At 45.7% G+C, this 27,999-nt stretch overlaps 1 protein-coding gene across 1 annotated transcript; it reads left to right on the top strand.

Moving 5' to 3' along the window:
* Window positions 1-14,672: 14,672 nt before the first annotated feature.
* On the top strand, window positions 14,673-21,363 carry LOC123189032 (uncharacterized). The gene is made up of 8 exons (XM_044601353.1): window positions 14,673-15,306; window positions 15,651-15,695; window positions 15,909-16,023; window positions 18,908-18,977; window positions 19,065-19,113; window positions 20,527-20,624; window positions 20,722-20,860; window positions 20,948-21,363. Exons 1-8 carry the CDS (start codon window positions 14,941-14,943, stop codon window positions 21,101-21,103), a joined length of 1,038 nt encoding a protein of 345 aa, XP_044457288.1. The 5' UTR covers window positions 14,673-14,940; the 3' UTR covers window positions 21,104-21,363.
* The last annotated feature ends 6,636 nt before the right edge of the window (window positions 21,364-27,999 follow it).

Here is a 27,999-nt window from a genome sequence, read left to right on the forward strand (position 1 = left end):
CATCACCCCACCTCGCGGTCCCCGCAGGCCACCGTTTGTTGGTCCAAGGCCTCATCCTAGCCCCTATGGTCCACAAGCTCCGCGAGACCGTCTGTTTCCGGATGATCATGTTGAACTTCCAGGCTATGGAGGTGACTTCTACGAGGACTACTACGGATCGGTCTGAGTTAGTGATAGTATCACTAGTTCGCACTAGCTGTGTCATCTATCGTCCCGCGTGACTCGTGGGATGTGACCTAGTTTGTACTCCTTTCCGGAGGTGTAGAAAAATAATGTATAGGAGCTTGGAATGCCTCCGATGAGATGTAATCCTCTTTCTCACCGTAATAGTACTTTGTTTGGTCTTGTACTAAACCCTGTATGGTGTGTATGACGATGGAATAAAGAAGCAGTTTCTGTATCTACCATGTCATACGGATGATCATCTTGCATTCCGAGTTATTCCTTACATTATGTATCCTATGTCGGAATTTTATCATTCTGACTAAATCATTGTCTTGTTTACCTAGGATGGTCAACACGCGCGCTAACCCTGCTTCCCAAGAGCAGGCCGAAGGCAGTGAAGGCAGGAATGAAAATCTGCCTCATCCTCCTTCACTAGCCGAGGTTATGATGGAAGCTGAGAGAAACAAGCGGGAGACAAACCGTTTGTTGGAGCGTATTGAACAGAATACAGCACACCATCAGAGGGCTAACGTGGTGTCACTCAGTGATTTTATCAAATTGCATCCACCCACGTTCCACCACTCCGTCGAGCCTCTCGACGTTGATGACTGGCTTCGCAGTATCTCTCACAAGCTGCGTTCCGCGCTGGTAGCGGAGGCTGACAAGGTCACCTTTGCTGCATATCATCTTGAAGGCCCCGCCAGTCTATGGTGGGAGAATTATGGAGCTATGCGCCCAGCGGGCCATGTCACTACTTGGGCTGAGTTCAGCGAGGCTTTCCGTGAACATCACATTCCGGAGGGTCTCATGGACCGTAAACGTGAGGAATTCTGCAATTTCACCCAAGGCCGACTTTCTGTGGATGTCTATAGCAGGGAGTTTGGTAATCTCGCGCGATATGCAACTGAGGAAGTGTCTACTGACGCCAAGAAGCAAGCAAGGTTCCGTAAGGGCCTTAGTCCTGAGCTTCGCCGCGACCTCCGTCTGCATGAGTGCACATCTTTTTCGAAACTTGTCAACAAAGCCATCAGTGCTGAAACTGGTCAGACTGACTATGACGCAACACGCAAGCATGGACGTGACATGGGTTCCTCATCCGGTGCTGGTCCTCAGAAGCGCCGCGTGTGGGTACCCAACACCGCCCTGCCACCCAGGTTCACACCGAGGCCATCCTTCCAGGCGCCTCGCCCTGTTCAACAGTCTGCACCGGCCAAGCCCTATGGGGGTCCAACCAATAATGCTCCTCCACGTACCAGTTCCGTGACTTGTTTCAAGTGTGGGGAATCTGGTCACTATATGCGTGAGTGTCCCCAGACCAACCCCAATCAATCTGCTAAAGCTGTTGGCCGTGGCAAGCCGACAGGGAAAGTGTTTCATGCTAAACCGGTCACCGCTTCACGTGGCCATGTCAACTGTATCTCTGCCGAAGAAGCTCAAGAGGATCCCAACGTCGTTCTCGGTACGCTTCTTGTTAATTGCCACCCGGCATCTGTTCTTTTCGATACAGGAGCCTCTCATTCTTTTATATCCGAAAATTATGCTCGTTTGCATAACGTTGCATTCTGTGACATGCCATCCACTATGGAAATTCTACTCCTGGTTCTAGATGGCAGACCTCTAGGGTAAGTTATGGAAATGAAATCCAAGTCGACAGACTTGTTTTCCTTGCATCTTTGATAGCCCTTAAATCTTCAGATATTAATATCATTTTGGGTATGGACTGGATGTCAGCTCATCAAGCCAAAATTGATTGCTTCTCTAGGACTGTTCAACTCACCCATCCTTCGGGGAAGATAGTCAATGTCTTGACCCGAATAGCCAAGCGACAATTATATTCTCTTAACGCCAGCCCTTTGCCAGACCTTGAGGACGTTCCGGTAGTCCGTGACTTCCCGGATGTCTTTCCAGAGGAATTGCCAGGTGTTCCACCTGACAGGGATGTTGAGTTCGTAATAGACCTCATCCCGGAACCGTTCCGATTGCTAGAAGACCTTATAAGATGGCACCCCTAGAACTAGCCGAGCTTAAGAAACAACTCGATGAATCCTTGAAAAAGGGTTTCATCCGCCCTAGTTCATCTCCGTGGGCTTGCCCCGTCCTATTCGTCAAGAAGAAGGATGGTACGGACCGGATGGTTGTAGATTACCGACCTGTCAATTTGGTCACAATCAAGAACAAATATCCACTTCCCAGGATCAACGATCTGTATGATCAGCTCGCTGGATCCTCAGTCTTCTCCAAGATGGATTTGAGGTTGGGCTACCATCAAATCAAAATCAGAAACGGGGACATTCCTAAAACGGCCTTTGTTACTCGTTATGGCCAATACGAGTACACCGTCATGTCCTTCGGTTTAACCAACGCTCCAGCCACCTTTTCTCGGTTAATGAACTCAATCTTCATGGAGTATTTGGATAAGTTCGTCGTAGTTTATCTCGATGATATACTCATCTACTCCAAGAACGAGGAAGAACATGCCGAACATCTAAGGCTAGTGTTGCAGAAACTTCGAGAGCATCGCCTTTATGCCAAATTTTCTAAATGTGAATTCTGGTTGCCAGAAGTGACCTATCTGGGTCATGTAATATCTGGTAAAGGTATTGCTGTTAACCCTGAGCGAGTTCAAGCCGTCCTTAATTGGACTCCACCTGAATCGGTCAAGCAAGTTCGGAGTTTTCTAGGCTTAGCGAGCTATTGCCGTCGCTTTGTCGAGAACTTCTCCAAAGTTGCTAAACCTCTAACCGAACTCCTCAAGAAAGATAAGAAGTTCGAATGGACTCCACAATGTGAGCACAGCTTTCAGGAACTGAAAAGACGCCTGACCTCTGCTCCCGTGCTGGTACCGCCAGACTTCTCCAAGGACTTTGTTATCTACTGCGACGCCTCGCGACAAGGACTAGGTTGCATTCTCATGCAAGATCGACACGTAATTGCTTACGCTTCACGGCAATTGCACCCACATGAGGAGAATTATCCTACTCATGATCTAGAGCTTGCAGCCGTAGTCTATGCACTTAAGACCTGGCGACATTACCTCCTCGGTAATCGTTGCGAAATATTCACTGATCACCAAAGCCTGAAGTACATTTTCACCCAACCGGATTTGAATCTCAGGCAGAGACGTTGGGTTGAATTGATCACAGACTTCGACTTAGGAATAACCTACACCCCAGGGAAAGCCAACGTCATGGCTGATGCGCTAAGTCGTAAATCTTATTGTAACAACCTGATGTTACAACAAAGTCAACCGCTTCTCCATGAGGAATTTCGGAAGCTTAACCTTCACATTGTACCTCAAGGTTTTCTTTCCACCTTGGTGGCAAAACCTACCCTTACGGATCAAATTATCAAAGCACAGAAGGTAGATCCGGGAATCTCCCGCATCAAGAGAAACATTCAGAAAGGAATTGCGAATTGTTTCTCCATTAATGATCAAGGGGTAGTATACTTCGGGGATCGACTAGTGGTTCCCAAAGTGCGCAACCTAAGGCGATTAATCCTTAAGGAAGCTCATGAATCTCCTCTCACCATTCATCCCGGTAGTACTAAGATGTATCAGGACCTACGCCAGAGGTTCTGGTGGACTAGGATGAAGAGAGAAATTGCTCAGTATATTGCAAATTGCGACGTCTGTCGTCGTGTAAAAGCAGAGCATCAACGGCCTGCTGGCACCCTTCAACCCTTAGCTATTCCTGAATGGAAATGGGATAAAATTGGTATGGATTTCATTACCGGTTTTCCCAGGACCAAGAGAGGGAATAATGCTATTTTCGTCGTGGTCGATCGTCTTTCCAAAGTAGCTCATTTCTTACCTGTTCGTGAGAGTATAACCGCTAGTCAGCTGGCAGATTTGTACATCTCCCGAATAGTGTCTCTCCATGGTGTTCCTTTGGAAATTAACTCGGATCGAGGAAGTCTTTTCACCTCTCGATTTTGGGAAAGTTTCCAAAATGCTATGGGAACCCGTCTCTCCTTTAGCACCGCTTTCCACCCTCAGTCGAGTGGTCAAGTGGAACGCGTCAATCAGATTCTAGAAGACATGCTTCGAGCCTCTGTTATCTCTTCGGAATGGACTGGGAGAAGTGCCTTCCATTTGCCGAATTCGCTTACAACAACAGCTATCAATCTAGCTTGGGTAAAGCCCCTTTTGAAGTTCTCTATGGACGACGATGTCGAACACCCCTTAACTGGTCAGAGACCGGGGAAAGACAATTCTTTGGCCCGGACATGATTCAGGAAGCAGAAGATCAAGTTCGTATCGTTCGTGAAAAGTTGAAAACAGCCCAATCTCGTCAAAAGAGTCAATATGACCGAAAACATAGGGCTATGACTTTCGAGGTTGACGAGAAGGCTTATCTTCGGGTCACCCCTCTGAAGGGAACCCATCGTTTCGGTATCAAAGGCAAATTGGCTCCTCGTTACATTGGACCTTTTCGCATTCTTGCCAAACGAGGAGAAGTTGCCTACCAGTTGGAACTACCTCCGCACCTCTCCAGAGTTCACGATGTCTTCCACGTTTCTCAACTCAGGCGTTGCTTCTCGGATCCTATCCGTGAAGTGGACCACGAAACGCTTGATCTCCAAGATGATCTTACATATCGAGAGTACCCCATTCGTATCCTCGATCAAGCCGAACGTACCACGCGACGTCATAATATCAAGTTTCTCAAGGTTCAATGGTCGCACCATTCTGAGGATGAAGCAACTTGGGAAAGGGAGGATCGTCTTCGACTCGAGTATCCCGCCTTCTTCCCGGAGGAACCCAAATCTCGGGACGAGATTCTTTTGAGTGGGGGTGAGTTGTCACACCCTAGCTAGTCATGCATTAGAGTGTTGCATCATGTTTACTCATTCATCAGAAACTTGAAATGGGGATGACAGAACCCCCAGTCCCCTCTGAAACCAACTAGGGTTACTAAAATAATTTTTCAATGAACCTAAAATGCCCATCATTTTTGTCTTGGTTCAGAACCTCTGCCAAAAATGGTGCACATTTTCCTAGGCCATCCTAGGGTTTTTGAATTAAATCATAAATATTTGAATTTGGGCATTTAAAATAATATAAAATATTTAAATGCTTAGATATCTCCAAACTAAAATGTTTCATGTTGGAAATAATCCAACTATGGGCCAGGAATAGTTTGGTGATTTTTGAAGTTGCCTAGGTATTTTATTAAATTCAACAAAGTTGCAGATATATATTAAATAAAACAGAAACAGAAGAAAAGGGGAAAAACTTACCTGGGCTCCTCCACTGTGCGGCCCAGCCAGCTGGCCGGCCCAGCCAGCAGCCGACCCAGCCCAACACTGTAGCCCTCCGTCGTCTTCCTCCCCTCGCCCCGAAGCTGCTGCGTGCTCGCGCGTGCACGGCCGCGCGGCCACCTCCTGCTTGCCGACGAGCTCCTGGCCATGTGGACGACGCCCTGCTCTTCCTTCCTCTCCCTTGCTCTCTCTCTCACACGGCCGAACACCACCGTCGCCACCGTTCGCCGTAGCAGCCATCTCCGGCCACCCCTCGCTTCCCCGACTAGCTCAGAAGCTCCGCCACAACCCCCTCTTCCTCCCCACCGCTCCACAGCTCCCTGGAAGCCCTGCATCGCCGCCACGTCGCCGTTCCCCTCTTCGGGCTCCGATCATCGTCGCCGTCGAATTCGTCGTCTCCGGCGCGTCCCCGAGCCCGCTTCGACGCCCACTGCAACCGCGGTGAGCCCCCGGATCGTTTCCCCCTTCTCCCCTGATCTCTCCCGACCTCTAGGCCCCAGCCCCACCTTGGCCGAGAGCTCCACGCCGCCGGCGATGTCGCCGTCGTGGCCACGGTCACCGTAGCATCCAACCGAGCACACTATCGTGCTCTACAGCTCACTAGGATCACGCAGCACACACTAACGCCTCCCCAAACCCTCTGCAACATCGATCCCGACCGCACCCGAACTCCGGCCGCCGCAGCCGAGCTCGCCGCCGTCAACTCCGGCCACCCCGAGCCCAACCACCACCACCAATAGTCGCGGCTCAACCTCAGCAACACGTAGATGCCTTCCGCCGTCCATTTGGTTGCCGGAATGGCAAAAAGCACTTTCGCCGCCGTCTCGGACCTCGCCGGCGTCATGTCGCCGGTGGGGTTTGACTTGTCCGACCTGGGGTTTGACCCCCCAGGGTCACTGACGCGTGGGCCCTGTCGGCCAGGTGGTTAGGTTAGCGCTAACTACTGTTAGTCAACCCCCCCTGACACTGACAGTGGGCCCCAGCGCCACTAATCCCTAATTAGGATTAATTTAAACCTGTTTAACCCCCCCTGTCACTGACGTGTGGCCCCCACACGTCAGGTTTGACTTCAGCCAGCCACAGTTGACCACTGATGTCATGCTGACGTCATGCTGGCGCAATAATTATATTTCTGGATTTAAATTAAATCAGGAAATTCCAGAATAATATTTAAACTTCAAAAATTCATAACTTTTATTCTGTAACTCCAAATTGGACAAATTATATATGAAAAATGATCAGAAAAATCCAATCTATCCATCTGTACTATTTTCATGCATGATCAAACAAGTTAAATTGATGTTTTAAGCAGAACAAGGAAAAGCACTTTAAAAGGCCATGTTTGAGTTTGAAATTTGAATCTTGATTCAAATTTGTTCAAACCCCTCTGGTTTTAGTTGCATTAGCCCAACACACTCATATTGCCATGTTTCATGCATGCATCATATTGTTGCACATTGTTTGGTGATGCTTGTGTATCGATGTCCTTTGCGACAGGTTCTGCCCCCGAGGAGTACCGTGATTACCCTAACGAAGAACCATATCAGTGCATCGAACCATCAGGCAAGCAACCAACCATTTGATCATATCGATACAATCCCATGTTCTCGCTCCTGCTCTCTTTTACTGCATTAAGACAACGCGATTCAAACTGCTGTGTGCTACGGTAGTTGAACCCATTTCCTCTGCATGACCTGTCATTGCCACAGTAACTAGATGAAACCCACTAGCATGTGTAGGAGTTGATTGAGCCATATGTATGTGTTGTTCCTACCTTGCTATGCCTGCTATGCTTAGAGTCGTGTCAGGTCTGGTTCATCTGGGTGATGGCTAGAGTGAAATGATTATGTCGGTAATGGAGAGTGGTGTGGTGAACACGATTTGGTAAAGGTATCGATGAGAGGCCATGTAGGAGTACATGGTGGGTTGTTTCATTGAAGCCGACCTTAAGCACTGAGATCTGTATGTGTGATTTAAGAATCAGCTACTACCATGCATTGGGCCCGAAACCAATGGACCCTCTCGGCTTCTTATTCACCCTAGTTCTCCGTCCAGGAGTTGCAAGTAGTTTCTGGTGTTTGTAGCCTACTGGAGGCCGTGGACAGCGCTGACCGTAGGGGTGGGCTGTGATGCGGTAGGTACGTGGCCGGGTGTACCGAATACCCGTTAGGTATCTCGGGAACCCTGTTCACATCGTTCGGGGCCGTATGGGAAACCTCGGCCGGACTCCCTGCGGATGGAACCTGAATAGGCGATAAACCTGGACTGGAGGCTTAGGTGATTAGGTAGGTCGTGGCCGACACCCACGTTGGGCTTCCGCTTGAAGGTTGCCGAGTACATGTCGTGTAAACGACGGTAAGTGGTGAGAGCGTGTATGAAGAAGTACACCCCTGCAGGGTTAACATGATCTATTCGAATAGCCGCGTCCGCGGTAAAGGACTACTTGGTTGCCTATACAGTTCATAGACAAGTAAATGGAAACTACTAAAAGCCTCAAGATAAGTGTGAGTGCCGAGGATGGCTCTTCCGTAGGAAGACGGAGGTGGATCCTCGGTAGTGTATTGAAGTGGTGAGTAGTGGACTCGTGTGCGCAAAACATTTCAAGTTGGAGTATCGTAGGATAGCCTAGCCAAGAGTCAAAGCTGGCTTGCTGCAATAACTCCACCAACCCTTCTTGATACTATGCATGTATGTAGGATCTGATGTAAGTCTTGCTGAGTACCTTTGTACTCATGTTGCTATAATCTACATTTTTACAGAAGACGCTGCAACCCCTTCTGATGGGTTCTATGTAGACGTTGACATCAACGAGTAGGCTAAAGACCCAGGTGGTGACCCTGAGCTTGTGATGGACCACGTAGTATAGCTAGGCTTTCCAAGCCTCTTTTATTTTACTAGTTGTCTGTACCCAGACAATGTACTTCCGCTGCTGGTTTGTATGACTGTATGACTTGTATGTTGGGTCGTGAGACCCGTACCTTTGTGTATGTTATGTATGGCTCCCTGAGCCTTAAATAAAGTACTTGTGTCATAGAGTCATGTTGTGATGCTTCGTTGTATTTGCACATATCGAGCATATTGTGTGTATGATTGAAATGCTTGGTATGTGTGGGATCTGACTATCTAGTTGTTTATCTTTAGTAGCCTCTCTTACCGGGAAATGTCTCCTAGTGTTACCGCTGAGCCATGGTAGCTTGCTACTGCTCTGGAACACTTAGGCTGGCCGGCATGTGTCCTTCTTCGTTCCTGTGTCTGTCCCTTCGGGGAAATGTCACGCTTTGAGTACCGGAGTCCTGTTAGCCCGCTACAGCCCGGTTTACCGGAGTCCTGCTAGCCCAGTGCTACAGCCCGGACCCACTTGCTGATGACCGACATGTTCGAAGCTGGGTCATGGATGCCTGTCCCTGTAAGTCTGTGCCACTTTGGGTTTACGACTAGTCATGTCAGCCCGGGCTCCTTATCATATGGATGCTAGCGACACTATCATATACGTGAGCCAAAAGGCGCAAACGGTCCCGGGAAAAGGTAAGACGACACCCGTGGGGATACCGTGCGTGAGGCCGCAAAGTAATATGAGGTGTTACCAGCTAGATCGATGTGACATCGAGTCGGGGTCCTGACAGATGGAGCGTAGCCAGACTATATGATTTTGTAGGGATAAGCTTTCTTTGGCCATCTTATTTTGAGAAGACAGAATTGCCTTGTTAGTATGCTTGAAGTATTATTGTTTTTATGTCAATATTAAACTTTTTTTTGAATCATACGGATCTGAACATTCATGCCACAATAAAGAAATTACATGGATAAATATGTTAGGTAGCATTCCACATCAAAAATTCTGTTTTTATCATTTACCTACTCGAGGACGAGCAGGAATTAAGCTTGGAGATGCTTGATACGCCTCCAACGTATCTATAATTTTTATTGTTCCATGCTATTATATTATCTATCTTGGATGTTTTATATGCATTTATATGCTATTTTATATGATTTTTGGGACTAACCTATCAACCTAGATCCCAGTGCTAGTTTCTATTTTTTCCTTGTTTTTGAGTTTCGCAGAAAAGGAATATCAAACGGAGTCCAATTGAGCTGAAAATTTACGGTGATTTTTTATGGACCAGAAGAAGCCCCCGAAGCAAAAGAGTTGGGCCAGAAGAGCCACGAGGCCTCCACAAGGGTGGAGGGCGCGCCCTACCCCTGGGCGCGCCCTCCGTCCTTGTGGTTGACTCGTGGACCCCCCCTGACTTGTTCTCATCGCCAAAAATTCCTATGAATATAGAAACCCCCAGAAATAAACCTAGATCGGGAGTTCCACCGCTGCAAGCCTCTATAACCACCAAAAACCAATCAAGACCCTGTCCCGGCACCCTGACGGAGGGGGAAATCATCATCGGTGGCCATCTTCATCATCCCGGTGCTCTCCATGATGAGGAGGGAGTAGTTCACCCTCGGGGCTGAGGGTATGTACCAATAGCCATGTGTTTGATCTCTCTCTCTCTCTCTCTCTTGTTCTTGATTTGGCACGATCTTGATGTACCGCGAGCTTTGCTATTATAGTTGGATCTTATGATGTTTTCCCCCCTCTACCTTCTTGTAATGGATTGAGTTTTCCGTTTGAAGTTATCTTATCGGATTGAGTCTTTAAGGATTTGAGAATACTTACTGTATGTCTTGCATGTGCTTATCTATGGTGACAATGGAATATTCATGTGATCTACTTGATGTATGTTTTGGTGATCAACTTGCGGGTACTGTGACCTTGTGAACTTATGCATAGGGGTTGGCACACATTTTCGTCTTGACTCTCCGGTAGAAACTTTGGGGCACTGTTTGAAGTTCTTTGTGTTGGTTTGAATAGATGAATCTGAGATTGTGTGATGCATATCGTATAATCAAACCCGCGGGTACTTGTGGTGACATTGGAGTATCTAGGTGACATTAGGATTTTGGTTGATGTGTGTCTTAACGTGTTATTTTTAGTATGAACTCTAGGGCTGATTGTGACACTTATAGGAATAGCCCAATAGTTCGATCAGAAAGAATAACTTTGAGGTGGTTTCGTACCCTACAATAATCTCTTCGTTTGTTCTTCGCTATTAGTGACTTTGGAATGACTCTTTGTTGCATGTTGAGGGATCGTTATATGATCTAATTATGTTATCATTGTTGAGAGAACTTGCACTAGTGAAAGTATGAACCCTATGCCTTGTTTCCAAGCATTGCAATACCATTTTCGCTCACTTTTATCATTAGTTACCTTGCTGTTTTTATATTTTCAGATTACAAAAACTTATATCTACTATCCACATTGCACTTGTATCACCATCTCTTCACCGAACTAGTGCACCTATACAAAATACCATTGTATTGGGTGTGTTGGGGACACAAGAGACTCGTTGTTATTTGGTTGCAGGGTTGTTGGAGAGAGACCATCTTCATCCTACGCCTCCCACGGATTGATAAACCTTAGGTCATTCACTTGAGTGAAATTTGCTACTGTCCTACAAAACTCTGCACTTGGAGGCCCAATAACGTCTACAAGGATAAAGTTGCGTAGTAGACATCACCTATCATTTTTCTTAGATCTTCCTGGCATTCTCACATATTCAAGAGCTTCAGGCCTAGGATTTGCAGACACAGGCCACATCTCCTCCCCTTCTATAGGCTGCAAGCAAGCAGGCTCATATTTTTTTCTGAACACCTCAACAGAGTAGCAAGGATGAGTGTAATCTTCAATTTTCTTCTTACACTTGTAGATAGCGCCAATGGCATGGTGGCAAGGGAGACCAACCAAATAGCCATAGGAGCATGTACTTTTTACAAGATCAACAGTGTACTGTCTTCCCCTTCCATTGATATGCTTCACTTCAAACCCATTTTCTCCATTCCAAAGCACCTCAAGATATTGTGTCCAAGCAATAGATTTCTCGATCTTTTTTAAATATGCGAGGGCATATTTTCCATGTCAGTTTCTCACCCTTCTCCTTCTGTTCTTGAATTCACCAATATTTTCTTCCTAATCTTCTCTTGCATAGAAATAATTGGATAGAATTTAGCATCAACAATGGCATGGTTGAATGACTCACAAAGATTATTGTCAACTGACTCTAATTTGATCCACTAGAAAAAAGCCCTTGCACAATGCATTGGCTCTGTCCTCATCATGTCGTTAGCCCCTTCAGGTGTCTCTTGTGCAAGCTTGGAATTGTAATAGCTGAAATCTTGCTTATTGGAAGCTTTGGCAACAACCCAATTTTTTTTCTACCAGTCATGAGCTTTGTGCTTCTTCATCCAGTTAGCATATGCGTGCCTAGCACACATCCTGTGCTCTACAGCTGGAAGATAGTCCTTCATGACATTGATTATGCCCTTGTGTTGATCAGAGATAAACACCCAACAGCTCCATTGTTGTTGATGTTAAGATCCTTGATGAGTAGCACAAAAAACCATTTTCAAGTTTCATTGGTTTCCTGCTCAACTACAACCCAAGCAAGTGGATACATCCAATTGTTAGCAATGCCTACCTATAACACACAAGAGCTCACCCTTCATTGCCGCTTTCAATAAGCATCCATCAAGGCCTATCACTTTCCTGCATCCAGCCTTGAATCCTTACTTCATTGCATTGAAGCAAACATAGAAACTCTAAAATATATTTTGGTCCATGTTTGTCGATCCAGACACAAAACAGTGCTTCCAGGATTGCTCCTAAGCAACTCCAATTGGTAATCAAACACTTTGGCATAGTCATTCTTCATACCACTCATCAATCTGTCCATCACAATTGACCTTGCATGTTTGCACTTTGAGGTTAAAACATCAACAAACATGTCTTGCAATACAATGGCTTTCATGCTTTATATTTTCCGCATATGATTAGCTAGTATAAGTGCTCATACCTCTGTGCAATCAACTTAGCAGACAAGCTGTTACACCTATTCTATGCACATTCATGCTCATCATTGAAAGTGATCACTTGGAATCTAGATGTTCTTGATCTTTTGGCTGCATAGATGAGCCAAGGGCATCCATCTCATCCACACTTGGCCCTAACTCTGTCACTTTTTGATTTCATGAACCTGATACTCCTCTTAGTAACAAGACCATACCTTCTCAAAGCTTTGCAAAGCTGATTCTTGCTTCTGAAAACCATGGACAATGCAAAATGTGGTATCTCATTGCCATTGTTATCCCTTGGAAACTTGCTCTTTCTCTTAACCACCTCTCCATTAGAACTTCCTCATAACTGTAATCCTCATCAGAAGAATCATACTTCCAATCCTCTTCTTCTCGTTCTTTTTGTTGCTCCATGTTGGCAACAAGCTCAATTGGTACTGGACCTGATGCATCTCTTCCAATCCAACTCTTGCTCTGTTTCATTCTTTTCTTGAACTTTCTAGCATGCCTCCTTAGCTCCACCACCTCTGAATCTTGTCCATTGTCATCGGTATGTGGAATGTACTCAAAATCACCCTCTGAATCAAAATTTGATTTGTTACCACTAGCAACTGCACCTCCAACCTGGTTTTGATTTGCTGCATCAACTGTATGTTGAGTTGGATCAAACACTTGAGAAACTACAATTTGACTGACATTTGGATGTTGATCGACATTTTCATGCCCTGCAGCAACTGCATGTTCACTTGGCCTTGCATTGATTGTTCTATGCTTCAATGGGCTGCTCATAATTTCTGTGACCACACCTATTTCATCAGTGATGAGCACATCATTCTCAGACTCAGCAGGTTCAGCAGCATTGATGACAAGATCAGGTTCAGAATTTGTCAATGCCACAATCTCATCCTCAAAGTCACTCCCACTGCTACTGTTAGCACTATCTTCTTCTCCATGGTACTCCACAAAGACATCTACAACTACACCAACACATACATAATTTGCCATCTGCACACACTTGTTGTCATCATTCAGAAACATCAGGCCATTGAGAAGTTCTGAACGAGGAACCAGAAAATAGAACTTCATTGATTCCTTCAGTGCCATAGCCCTTCGCTTCCTGTGGCGACAATTTGTTCCTTTCTATCTCTGACAAAGCTTCTTCTCCCCCAACATATTGCAAATTAGGACCAATTCGGACGAACTGGCCACCCAAATGGAAACAGGCATTCAAAATATCACTTGGGTCCATGATTTCACTGAAATAGACAAATAAGGCGAATCGAATTAATCTTTGTTGTGTACGAACAAAATCTACAGCTAAATCACACAAAAATCATATCTTTTGGCCTACAAAACCACCCAAAATCTCGGTAAAACCCTAACCATAGTGGCGCAATCACAAGCTAAAATGTGGGCATCAGATGAGGAGGCATGGAGGTGATTACCTTCAGTTGTTCGTGCCACCACGCCGTCACGATCCTCGCCGTCCCGTCGACCAGTCGCCAACCACCATTGTTGCTGCGCGAGAGAGGTGGAAGGCAGGAGGGCACAGAGTGCTCAAGGTGGACTGCCCAGGGGCCTGTTGGAACGGTCGATGTAGGGGTGCTCTGCCTCCTGGGCCTCTGAAGGGCCGCCGGACGGGCCTTAGTGGGCCGACCCAGTTTTTTTAGGGAAAGCCTTTGTGGCGCACTTTATTAAATTTTGAACATAGTTACATTGTTTATAACATCTGAAACAATAAAGCTAGGAGGATTATCAGTCCAAAAAACAAAAGAATTTGTGCTAACTGCGTGTCTAGCTAAATTGTGCGCCACCATGTTTGCTTCCCGGTTACAATACTACAAAGAGATTGTACCAATACATTCTGCAATCTGAAAACATTCTGCAAGGATCGCTGAGTATGGGCTGAAGACTGGAGTTATCCCATTAAAGGCCGGGACTACTCAAGAGAATCTGATTCCATAATTACCGGAGTACATCCAATTCTGTCTACAAGCTTGAGTCCTTCCAGCAAGGCATTTGCTTCCGCCATAGAAGCATTAAACAAGTGACTAAGAGGTGTATAAGAACCCGCAATTGCTTCTCCAAGATCGTTACAAATTACAGCTCCTGCACCTCCCGTTCCATCTTCCAAGAAAGATGCATCTACATTCAGCTTATACATGTTCTCCGGGGGCTTGCACCAACTTATATAATGTGGGATAGCTTTGTGACGTGCAGCACCAAAATTACTTGTTAAAACCTGAATTCTGAATGCCGACCGAGTTAGCGATGCTACATATGATTCCTTTACATATTCCCTCCGTTGCCACCATATATACCAGGATCCAGTCACAATTAATTTCTTCAGCTCAACATGACCGAGCACTGGAGATTTATTTAGGGCCGACCTAGTTTAATTCTATCTCGCGCGCCAACCAATCCCGACAACGCCTTGGCACGTCGACAATTCCTGTTTGGCACACGATCCCAAGGTTTGATTTGGACCGAGATCAAATAGATTAGGGTGCAAAGGACAGGAATTTGGAGTTTGGGATTCATTTTGGCTAACCTCTACCAATTCAGGGCTTAAAATAGACTTTTTCCTTGCATCATCCCAATCCTCGCCGCCAAATGCCACCCATGGCCACCTCCGCGTCCGTGCTCACCCTTCCCCGCCTCTCCATCTCCCCAACAATGCCACCGCGGGCGTCGCCAACCACGACGATGATGAGGAGGACCAGGCCCCTCCGCGCCGCGTGCGCCTACACGCTCCAGGAGGGCCAGTCCCGCCGCTCCCACCGCCTGCCCTGCGGCCTCGACCTCGAGGTCATAGCCCAGCAACCGCCTTCTCCGCCCTCGACCCCGGGAAGGAGCGAGCGGCCGCCGCTGGTGTTCGTGCACGGGAGCTTCCACGCGGCCTGGTGCTGGGCGGAGCGCTGGCTGCCCTTCTTCTCGCGCGCCGGATACCCCTGCTTCGCCCTCAGCCTCCGCGCACAGGTAGTTAGTCAGGCATGCATCTGGGCTTCTTGTTGAACTGCTCCGATGCTGGTGGGGCTAACGTTAGTGAGCCTGCGCATTCCAGAAACCGAAAATGCGAGATGAATTCAGATAATTTGACGATGTTCCGCAAAAAAAAGAGAGACAATTTGATGATGAATGCTGTTGAATAGCCAATTAAAATGCTCTATAACATACGCAACATAGTGTGTTTGGGTTGTCAAACAGTGGTGATGATTTTATGAAGTGAACTTGCAGCAATTGTGAGCATTTTTACAAGACATGTATAATGTAGCATTTCTTACCGAGGTGTCACACTTTAATTGACTTATGATCTCTTGCAGGGTGAAAGCAGCATTCCATCTGACACAGTGGCTGGCACGCTTGAGGTAATTTGGCGAAACTGAGGTGCATTCAGAGTAATTTATGTTATTCTGTGACTCTGTATGTGTAGCATAAATCACCCACAAAGTTGCAAGTAATGCACCACTTCCTGCAACTAAGAGCATTGCTCACTGTAATACTTCAGCAATGGTTGTACCATACTGCATTTCTTTATTATCTCACAAGAGTCAGCCCAGTGTGTGATTGACTTGCAGTAGACACATACTGGCGATATTGCTGATTTCATCCGAAAGGAGGTCCCTGTCCCACCTATACTAATTGGACATTCATTTGGAGGCTTGATTGTGCAGCAATATATGTCATGCCTACAAGGTATGCTCTCACCAATGGTAAACTCTTGTATTATGGATGTTACTCTGGAGCATTCTTGCCATGCTCAGCATGTTTGTACTTCTTCCCAACCTCGTGTTAACAAATAAATGTGATGCTTGGAAAGGAATTGACCAAGTGAAAGACTATCTTCTTTGCTAACATTCGTAGAATTGTTAACTGCATAAAGATGTACTTTCAACCAAGGTTCAAGGTTATAAGTTCAAGCATACTGGGTAGTATGGTTTTCTTACCAGCAGTGTTGGATCATAGACTGTACCGTATTATCACAATATTATGGTGTTTTATCTGTAAGTATAACCAATTGACATATTGTAAGATAATACCTAAAGTGGATTATCCAACCCAATTATGTAGACAAATGGAGTAACTTCCTAATATATTATGTGATTACTGATGCTGAAAGTAATAATTAATTCAAAAGCATACACATGGGAAGATAGCATAAACTGGCAACTATAGTGTATTAGAAGGCCTCTGGGATTTCATGTTAAGTTAGGTCGCATCATTGAGTGCACCGTTGAGCATCTGTGCTACTAGAAGCTCATTCGGCTTTGAACATCAATTTATGCATGCATGCACCCCACTGCTTCATGCAGCCAGATAACATGCTGAGGTAGGACAACTGGAGTAATAGACTTCAAAAGTTTGAGTAACATTGCCACATACAAAGATGACAACTCGTTTACAAGCATTTTCTGCAGAACCAAAGACGATGGCCCATTTGGAGAGGGCTCAATGCCGCTTTTGAGCGGTTGTCAAGGTTGTTTTTGTCCTCAGTGTGGGTTATGCACAATTTGAACCGCGTCATGATTCTAACAATGTCACGAGTTGGATCACAGTCCAACCAAGATCCTTTCAGATTGCGGTCCATCTTAAGATCAGTATTATAGAGTGCTGGTAGAGTCGTAGTATTACATGATACCATGATCCATACCCATGGTTTAGACATGCTAACAAAAGCTAGGTCTTACTCCCTCTACCAGAAAATATAAGGTGCCCATGCTTTCCAAAGTTGAACCTTCACCTTAAACTTCTTGTAAATACTTTGTTCATAGTTACGAAATACAGCTATATCAAAATACTTTTGAATACAAATCCAAAGGTATCAATTATGTATCACATAATGCGCATACTGTTGAACCAATTGTTAATTGCTAATCAAAGGTAAAGCTGGAAAAAACTGGACACCTTACACAAATCAACAGAGGGGGTATTACATAAAGAACCGATCCTTTGGCATAGATGAAAATTGTTACATAAAGTTCTTTTCTCAAAAATAAATAAAAAATTATAGTACACAAGTTCTCGAGTTGAGCCTAGCACACAAACAGATAACCTTTTCCCTGAAAACACCAAATCAAAAAGGATTTCAACCACGTTATCCTTCTTCAATCCAAGTATTATTTCTGCATCTGCATAACTCTAGTCTTGCTCCTTCTTAGTGGGTAAGGGGGGGTGTGATTCTCAGTTCTATAGGGCGCAGCAGAAGCTTGCTTCATTTCTTATCTGCCACAGTACCTATGGTGGATCATCAAACCACATGGACATTAGCAGATTCTGCAGCAGTCTGAAAGTTAATCACTGCATGTTGGGCTACTGTTTTTTGAATGGCTGAACAGTGAACATGTGTACAATGTTCTGCCAAAGGACTAGTTGTGTTCTATTTTCTTACCAGGTTGCGTGACATAAGCATAAGAGGGAGATGGAGAGGAGAGAGGGAGAGGGAGAGAGGACCATAGATTGTTTAATCCTGCTCTGGCTCTGACAGGGGTTAGGGATTTCTCTGGATGAACAGTGAGTGACCTTGAAATTATTCTTGTCCTATGATTAGAAGGACGTGGTTTAACTGTGATTAATGTCAAGAATCTCAAGAAGTCTGATTGCTGAGAAGGATGGAAACCATGGGTCCCTGGTTGTGCCAAATTTTATCTGTGTAAAAATAAGCCTTTGGAATGAATTTATCCATTCCAAAGTATTGATACTCCCTCCGATCCATATTACTTGTCGCTCAAATGAATGTATCTAGCACTAAAATACGTCTAGATACATCCGTTTGAGCGACAAGTAATATGAATCAGAGTAGTAGTATTTTTCATCTAATAAGATATGCCATTTTTATTAAACTAAGAGGTGGAGCGCATAAGTTGAGTTAGCATGTATCCTGAAGAGTCCAAACACACTGTTTAACTTCAAACATAATAACCTTAACACTTTTAGCACTTCCAAATTAACTTCAGCTATTAATTTGTTACGATTTTAAGGAAAAAAATATTCATCCATTATCAAAATTCTGTGAAACTTTTATCTTGAAGTGCCATACTCATTTTCAAATACTACTCCCTCCATTCCTAAATATAAGTCTTTTTAGACATTTCAAATGGACTACAACATACGGATGTATGTAGACATATTTTAGAGTGTAGATTCACTCATTTTGCTCCGTATGTAGTCACTTGTTGGAATCTCTAAAAGGACTTATATTTGGGAACGGAGGGAGTATTATTTTAATTTCCAAATATCCTTTTTTGCATGCTAAGTCGTAATAATAGCAAAATGGATGCACTTTTCTGATCTTCTGGTCTTCCTTGAGACGTGCAAAAGTTATTTTCTTTGAGGACCTTGTATGTATCAATGTCGTGTTTTCTTAGAACTACTCATTGGTCATAGTATTCATGTTAATTAGTCGAGTAAAGTTTAGTCCTTTATCAGCCCAACATCATATCTGATTTCACTCTTTTTTGGATGTTCAGTGTATTAGCATCCACATTTTGCTAAGAATAATTAGTCTCATTATTCTGAATGAAAAAGTAATGTTTGTCTCCATCTATGGTAAAGTCACTACATGCCACCTTTTCTATTATAGGTTCAGAACCTCTTCATCCAAAGCTTTCTGGCGCTGTTCTTGTCTGTTCTGTACCTCCCTCGGGAAACAGGTGTTCCTATTGTTGTTTGCTACACATTTACCATCTTATTTATAACTTACTATCATTGTGATCTAACTCCTTTATATCATTCTCCAGTGGATTAGTATGGCGTTACCTTTTGACTAAACCAATTGCTGCTATCAAGGTAAAACTGAACTATAATTTATCCTTTTCCTTCGAGTTTTATCATTCAGCCATCTGAATTTCAGTGTGATACTGACATGCCTTGTATATACATTTTTTTAGTTTAGCATTTACTCTATCACCTGTGGTGGGTGTTATACTCTGTTTTTACTTGCCAGGTATGAAATGCCTTGAAGGCTTGAACATTCACTTATCATGCAGTCATCAATCAATTCCCTTTTGAGCAAATCCAATTTTTTCTTAATATGGAGTGCTTGCTAATTATAGCCATGGTTTTTGAGTCGCTGATTAGTCGCTGTATAGTCGCCGACTAATCGCCAAGTCGTTTCCTAGAAATCAGGGTGATTCGCGACTATACAGCGACTTATGGCGACTATACAGCGACTTGGGTCGACTAATCGCCGAGCTGCAGGGCTGGCGGCGACTTGACTAGTCGCGAGTCAAAAACCAAGATTATAGCATCAAGCACTGAACAAACTTAGTGAAGGTTCACTTTCGCAATGCTCTGTATGAATCACCATGCTTGTTGGCAGTCATTTCTTCTCCTTGTACAATTGGCTTGAACTCCTTATGCCTATTTTAACTCTCCCAATTCTCTTTGGTGGAGTCTGGATAAGTTTGCTGATCCACTGTTTATTAGACCTGAATTACCCCATCCATACTTGTTGACTTTCTTTGCTTCTGCATGTACTCCCTCCATTCCTAAATATAAGTCTTTCTAGAGATTTAACTATCGAAAATGCCAAACGGAGACCGAGCTTCATGGAGGCCTTTATTTGAAAACTTCAAAATTCAAACTTTTCAGTTTTAAAAATTTCTAAAAATAAATACACAAATATCTAGATACATAATATACATGTGTGCAAATTTTTAGGTCGAAATACAATAAAATGTGAGCTACACAAAAAAGACAAATCTGGGGCTTTTTAGCACATGTACTGTTCATCTTTAAAGTCCATGATTTTTTTTGTGCAGCTCGCAATTCAAGGTATTTCATCCTGAAATTTTTCACACATACACTTTACATCCTTGCATACATGTGTAATTTTTTTCAGAATATGTTTGAACCGAAATTTATGAATTTTGAATTTTTCAAAATAAAGGGCTCCATGGAGCTCGGTCTCCAAAATGCCTTTAACTATGGACTAGATAGTGATGTATATGGACCTAGTTTGGAGTGTAGATTCACTCATTTTGCTCGGTATGTAGTTCATATTTGAATCTCTAAAAAGACTTATATTTAGGAATGGAGGGAGTATCATACACTTCATGTACTACATGCAACCATTTCTTTGCTTCAAACTATGAATGACCTATTCATGTCTCTCTTCAAGCCATCAGTATTGAATACTTTGTTTGTGTCACGTGAATTTGTTCATGCGCATACATGAAGTTTTATTCATCTTGCTATCAGGTTACACTCAGCTTGGCTGCAAAAGCATATGCAAATTCATTGCCTCTCTGCAAAGAAACATTTTTCTCATCACAAATGGATGATGAACTTGTCCTGAGGTATTTATTGTTCGCATACCATCTCCAGCTTACATAAGCCATTTGCAGTCTAAATGCCTCTTTTCTTTCATCAACAATCTACGACATCATGTTTTAGGTACCAAAATCTAATGAAGGAAAGCTCAAAGTTGCCACTATTTGACTTGAGGAAGCTCAATGCATCATTGCCTGTACCTTCTGCCACAGATGGTACATTAGAAATCCTTGTCATGGGTGCAAGCAATGATTTCATTGTTGTGAGTGAACCCAACCCCCAAACAAATCTCTCGCACATACAAAAGAAATGTTTCGTTTCTCATGCTCTAAACATTTCCATTATCTAGGATGCGGAAGGGCTTTCTGAAACTGCAAGATTTTACAACGTGCAACCTGTCTGTGTGGAAGGGGTAGCACATGATATGATGTTAGATTGCTCGTGGGAGAAAGGAGCTGCGATAATCCTATCTTGGTTAGATAAACTGGCACCAAGATCAGCCTAGTATTTATTTTCTTCATCTGATAGATGTGATGTTTTGGAGACCTTATCAATCTTGGTTATTTGTAGCGTAAAAGGCAGTTGCTAGTTATTGCTCCGAAGTTGTTATGTGTCATGTGTAGCAGAGCAAGTTGTAGATCTATTTCGAATTCTTCTATTTCTAAAACTTAATTCGTAGCCTTCTCTTCACAAAGATTGAATGTGTACAGTGTGTTTTAATGGTTTACATTGGTGAAAGGCTCAAAAGCACTAGAAATGTTTTAATGGTGTACATTGGTATTATTATAACACAAATAAAATATGGTAGGAACTAGGGTTCTACCGGGTCTACGCCGGAGGTTGTAGGGGAAGGAGGGAGCTGGACGTGGACGAACACGCGGCCGGCGGCGGCTGGGCGCCATCGTGCGCGAGGGAGGAGGCGGCAGCGTTGGCAGGAGGCGGCTAGGGTTAGGTCTCCCGGCTCCCTAAGGAAGCCGAGCAAATATGATTGCTTCTTGCTCAATCCCAGAACGGGTCCTTACATGAGTTTATATAATCCTCCTAATAAGATAATTGGGCTAAGCCCCCTAATAACGATAAGATAAACTTGGGCCACAACTAACTGGGCTAAGCCCCTAATATGTCAGTCATAACATTTCTCCCTGCCTGCACAAACAACTCGTCCTCGAGCTAGAAGGCGGGGAAGCGCATGCGAAACTCCTCGAGGTGATCAACCGGCGTTAAACACCTCCACGTAAGCCGGGGCGGGCAGGTCGTCGAGCCCGGCGGCGGCGGCGGCGTCCTCCTCAATGTAGTCCGCAGCCTTCAGGTAGAAGAGTCACGGGCAGACGTGGCCGGACACGCAGGGCTCGTCGCAGTTGAAGCACAACCCTTGGAGGCGGCGCTCGAGTAGCTCGGCCGAGGTGAGCCGACGGAATGGGCACGCCGCGGTCGCGGCGAGGGGTGCCGCGGAAGCCTGAGCAGGCCGACCCTGCGCGGGAACGTCTGGCCAGGGTGGCGGCCCAGCGGCCCGGGATGGTGATGCCTGCTGGATGGCCACCGCGCGGCGCTTGAACGCGCTGGCGTAGTACATGGCCGTCTGGAGGTTCTGGGGTCCACGCAGCTCCACGTCCACTCGTATATGATATAGCAGACCGCCGACGAAGAGCTCGGCCCGCTGGCGAGCCGTCACGCCAGGCACATGGCATGCCAGGGCCTGAAAGCGGTCGACGAAGTCCTGCACCGTAGAGGTGAAGGGAAGGTGGCCCAACTCCGCCAGCCGGCTCCCGCGTATCGGCGGCCCGAAGCGAAGGAGGCATAGCTCACGAAAGCGCTCTCATGGGGGCATGCCGCCCTCGTCCTGCTTGAGGGCGTAATACCACGTCTGTGCGACGCCTCGGAGGTGATAGGAGGCGAGCCAGGTGCGGTCCAATGCGGGCGTGCGTTGCCCCCGGAAGAATTGCTCACACTGATTAAGCCAGTTGAGGGGGTCTTCGGTGTCGTCGTAGGTGGCGAAGTCGAGCTTGGCGAAGCGCGGTGGTGTCTGAGTATGACTGCTGCGGCCGTACGGCTCAGCGGTGCAGAGCAGCGGGGGGGGGGGGGACGGCGCCAGGTCGGTGGACACAGGGGGTCCTCCGTGGAACGGCGGCCCGTCGAGGCCAGCGTAGGGGCCCGCGGAGCCGGAGGGCCCGCCGTACTGCAGGGTGGGCGCTGACTGTTTCAAGGCCACCGTGTAGACAGGCTGCGGCAACGGCCCGGTCAACCAGGCCAAAAGCGGTGACGACGAGGGTGGGAACCAGACCTGGTGGATTGGGACTCCCGCCGGCGTGGTCGGAGCCGGGCTGGAGCTGACCGGAGGTGGCGACGGCAGCTGCAGCTGCTGCTGCAGCAGGGCGATGGGCAGCTGCAGCAGGGCGACGGTCGCGGCGGAGGCCGCCGGGTGCGGCGGTGTAACGCCCGGATAATCATGCTACAGTAATCCCACGTTAACGGTGCCACGTCACCCCGGTTACTGTTGCTAATCTCGCGTTGGATCAAAACTTTTCAAATTCAAAAATTTAAATAATGTCAAACATCAAGCTTTTCAAAAGTTAAAACAAAAATGTTCGGGTAGTGCCTAATATTACATAGGTAATTATAGTGAAGAGAACTCCTTTTTAGAAAATGCCTAGATATTTTAAAATGATTTAAAACAGAAAAGAAAATATAAAAAGAAAATACAAAAGAGAAAAACAAACTAACAAAAAAAGAAAAGGAAAACACCCCCACTGGGCTCCGGCCCAGCAGGGCACCATCCCAACTGGCCCAGCCGGCCGGCCCATTCCCCACTCCCTCCCGGTCCAACCCTAGCCACCGACACCCACTCCCCCACTCCCCCTCGTCAGCCCCCATCCCGATCCGATCTGGATCGGGGAAGGGATCGATGCCGCCCCGGACCGCCATCGCCCACCGCCGCCTCCACCTCGTCCATCATCGCCTGGAACGCCGCCTCGGCCACCTCGTCGTCTACCCCGCCGGCCTGCCTCCCCCTACGCATGTCGTCCCCAACCTCCCCCCTGAGCACCATTGCCCCGTCCCTACGAACCCGACGTGAGCCGCGTGAAGGAAATATGCCCTAGAGGCAATAATAAAGTTATTATTTATTTCCTTATATCATGATAAATGTTTATTATTCATGCTAGAATTGTATTAACCGGAAACATAATACATCTGTGAATACATAGACAAACAATATGTCACTAGTATGTCTCTACTTGACTAGCTCGTTGATCAAAGATGGTTAAGTTTCCTAGCCATTGACATGGGTTGTCATTTGATTAACGGGATCACATCATTAGGAGAATGATGTGATTGACTTGACCCATTCCGTTAGCTTAGCACCCGATCGTTTAGTATGTTGCTATTGCTTTTTCCATGACTTATACATGTTCCTATGACTATGAGATTATGCAACTCCCGTTTACCGGAGGAACACTTTGTGTGCTACCAAACGTCACAATGTAACTGGGTGATTATAAAGGTGCTCTACAGGTGTCTCCGAAGGTACTTGTTGGGTTGGCGTATTTCGAGATTAGGATTTGTCACTCTGATTGTCAGAGAGGTATCTCTGGGCCCTCTCGGTAATGCACATCACTTAAGCCTTGCAAGCATTGCAACTAATGAGTTAGTTGCGGAATGATGTATTACGAAACGAGTAAAGAGACTTGCCGGTAACGAGATTGAACTAGGTATTGAGATACCGACGATCGAATCTTGGGCAAGTAACATACCAATGACAAAGGGAACAACGTATGTAGTTATGCGGTCTGACTGATAAAGATCTTCGTAGAATATGTGGGAGCCAATATGAGCATCCAGGTTCCGCTATTGGTTATTGACCGGAGACATGTCTCGGTCATGTCTACATAGTTCTCGAACCCGTAGGGTCCGCACGCTTAACGTTTCGATGATAGTTATATTATGAGTTTATATGTTTTGATGTACCGAAGGTTGTTCGGAGTCCCGGATGTGATCACGGACATGATGAGGAGTCTCGAAATGGTCGAGACATGAAGATTGATATATTGGAAGCCTATGTTTGGATATCGAAAGTGTTCCGGGTGAAATCGGGATTTTACCGGAGTACAGGGAGGTTACTGGAACCCCCCGGGAGGTTAATGGGCCTTAGTAGGCCTTTACGGAGAAGAGAAGAGGCGGTCAGGGCTGGGCCGCGCGCCCCTCCCCCCTAGTCCGAATAGGACAAGGAGAGGGGGGGCGGCGCCCCCCCTTCCTTCCTCTCTCCCTCCTCTTTCCCCCTCCCAAATCCTAATCCAACTAGGAAAGGGGGGAGTCCTACTCCCGATGGGAGTAGGACTCCTCCTGGCACGCCCTCTCTCCTGGCCGGCCGCACCCCCTTGCTCCTTTATATACGGGGGCAGGGGGCACCCTAGAGACACAACAATTGATTAGTTGATCTTTTAGCAGTGTGCGGTGCCCCCCTCCACCATAGTCCGCCTCGATAATACTGTAGCAGTGCTTAGGTGAAGCCCTGCGTCGGTAGAACATCATCATCGTCACCACGCTGTCGTGCCGACGAAACTCTCCCTCAACACTCAGCTGGATCGGAGTTTGAGGGACGTCATCGGGCTAAACGTGTGCTGAACTCGAAGGTGCCGTGCGTTCGGTACTTGATCGGTCGGATCGTGAAGATGTACGACTACATCAACCGCGTTGTGCTAACGCTTCCGCTTTCGGTCTACGAGGGTACATGGACAACACTCTCCCATCTCGTTGATATGCATCACCATGATCTTGCGTGTGCGTAGGATTTTTCTTTTTGAAATTACTACGTTCTACAACAGTGGCATCCGAGCCAGGCTTTATGCGTAGATGTCATATGCACGAGTAGAACACAAGTGAGTTGTGGGTGATATAAGTCATACTGCTTACCAGCATGTCATACTTTGGTTCGGCGGTATTGTTGGATGAAGCGGCCCGGACCGACATTACGCGTACGCTTACGTGAGACTGGTTCTACCGACGTGCTTTGCACACAGGTGGCTGGCGGGTGTCAGTTTCTCCAACTTTAGTTGAATCGAGTGTGGCTACGCCCGGTCCTTGCGAAGGTTAAAACAACACCAACTTGACAAACTATCATTGTGGTTTTGATGCGTAGGTAAGAACGGTTCTTGCTAAGCCCGTAGCAGCCACGTAAAATTTGCAACAACAAAGTAGATGGCGTCTAACTTGTTTTTGCAGGGCATGTTGTGATGTGATATGGTCAAGACATGATGCTAAATTTTATTGTATGAGATGATCATGTTTTGTAACCGAGTTATCGGCAACTGGCAGGAGCCATATGGTTGTCGCTTTATTGTATGCAATGCAATCGCCCTGTAATGCTTTACTTTATCACTAAGCGGTAGCGATAGTCGTAGAAGCATAAAATTGGCGAGACGACAACGATACTACGATGGAGATCAAGGTGTCGCGCCGGTGACGATGGTGATCATGACAGGTGCTTCGGAGATGGAGATCACAAGCACAAGATGATGATGGCCATATCATATCACTTATATTGATTGCATGTGATGTTTATCTTTTATGCATCTTATCTTGCTTTGATTGACGGTAGCATTATAAGATGATCCCTCACTAAATTATCAAAGTATAAGTGTTCTCCCTGAGTATGCACCGTTGCGAAAGTTCTTCGTGCTGAGACACCACGTGATGATCGGGTGTGATAGGCTCTACGTTCAAATACAACGGGTGCAAAACAGTTGCACACGCGGAATACTCAGGTTAAACTTAACGAGCCTAGCATATAACAGATATGGCCTCGGAACACGGAGACCGAAAGGTCGAGCGTGAATAATATAGTAGATATGATCAACATAGTGATGTTCACCGTTGAAACTACTCCATCTCACGTGATGATCGGACATGGTTTAGTTGATATGGATCACGTGATCACTTAGAGGATTAGATGGGATGTCTATCTAAGTGGGAGTTCTTAAGTAATATGATTAAATTGAACTTAAATTTATCATGAACTTAGTACCTGATAGTATCTTGCTTGTCTATGTTGATTGTAGATAGATGGCCCGTGTTGTTGTTCCGTTGAATTTTAATGTGTTCCTTGAGAAAGCAAAGTTGAAAGATGATGGTAGCAATTACACGGACTGGGTCCGTAACTTGAGGATTATCCTCATTGCTGCTCAGAAGAATTACGTCCTTGAAGCACCGCTGAGTGCCAGGCCTGCTGCTGATGCAACTGACGACGTTAAGAACGTCTGGCAGAGCAAAGCTGATGACTACTCGATAGTTCAATGTGCCATGCTTTACGGCTTAGAACCGGGACTTCAACGACGTTTTGAACGTCATGGAGCATATGAGATGTTCCAAGAGTTGAAGTTAATATTTCAAGCAAATGCCCGAATTGAGAGATATGAGGTCTCCAATAAGTTCTACAGCTGCAAGATGGAGGAGAATAGTTCTGTCAGTGAGCATATACTCAAGATGTCTGGGTACTGCAATCACTTGATTTAACTGGGAGTTAATCTTCCGGATGATAGCGTCATTGATAGAATTCTCCAATCACTGCCACCAAGCTACAAGAGCTTCGTAATGAACTATAATATGCAAGGGATGGATAAGACAATTCCCGAGCTCTTCGCAATGCTAAAGGCTGCAGAGGTAGAAATCAAGAAGGAGCATCAAGTGTTGATGGTCAATAAGACCACCAGTTTCAAGAAAAAGGGCAAAGGGAAGAAGAAAGAGAACTTTAAGAAGAACAGCAAGCAAGTTGCTGCTCAGGAGAAGAAACCCAAGTCTGGACCTAAGCCTGAGATTGAGTGCTTCTACTGCAAGCAGACTGGTCACCGGAAGCGGAACTGCCCCAAGTATTTGGCGGATAAGAAGGATGGCAAGGTGAACAAAGGTATATGTGATATACATGTTATTGATGTGTACCTTACTAATGCTCGCAGTAGCACCTGGGTATTTGATACTGGTTCTGTTGCTAATACTCCCTCCGTCCGGAAATACTTGTCGGAGAAATAAATGAAAATGGGTGTATCTAGAACTAAATTGCATCTAGATACATCCATTCCTCCGACAAGTATTTTCGGACGGAGGGAGTATTTGCAACTCGAAATAGGGGCTACGGATTAAGCGAAGATTGGCTAAGGACGAGGTGACGATGCGCGTGGGAAATGGTTCCAAAGTCGATGTGATCGCAGTCGGCACGCTACCTCTACATCTACCTTCGGGATTAGTATTAGACCTAAATAATTGTTATTTGGTGCCAGCATTGAGCATGAACATTATATCTGGATCTTGTCTGATGCGAGATGGTTATTCATTTAAATCAGAGAATAATGGTTGTTCTATTTATATGAGTAATATCTTTTATGGTCATGCACCCTTGAAGAGTGGTCTATT

The sequence above is a fragment of the Triticum aestivum genome, chromosome 2A (genome assembly GCF_018294505.1).
Source record: "Triticum aestivum cultivar Chinese Spring chromosome 2A, IWGSC CS RefSeq v2.1, whole genome shotgun sequence".
NCBI lineage: Eukaryota > Viridiplantae > Streptophyta > Magnoliopsida > Poales > Poaceae > Triticum > Triticum aestivum.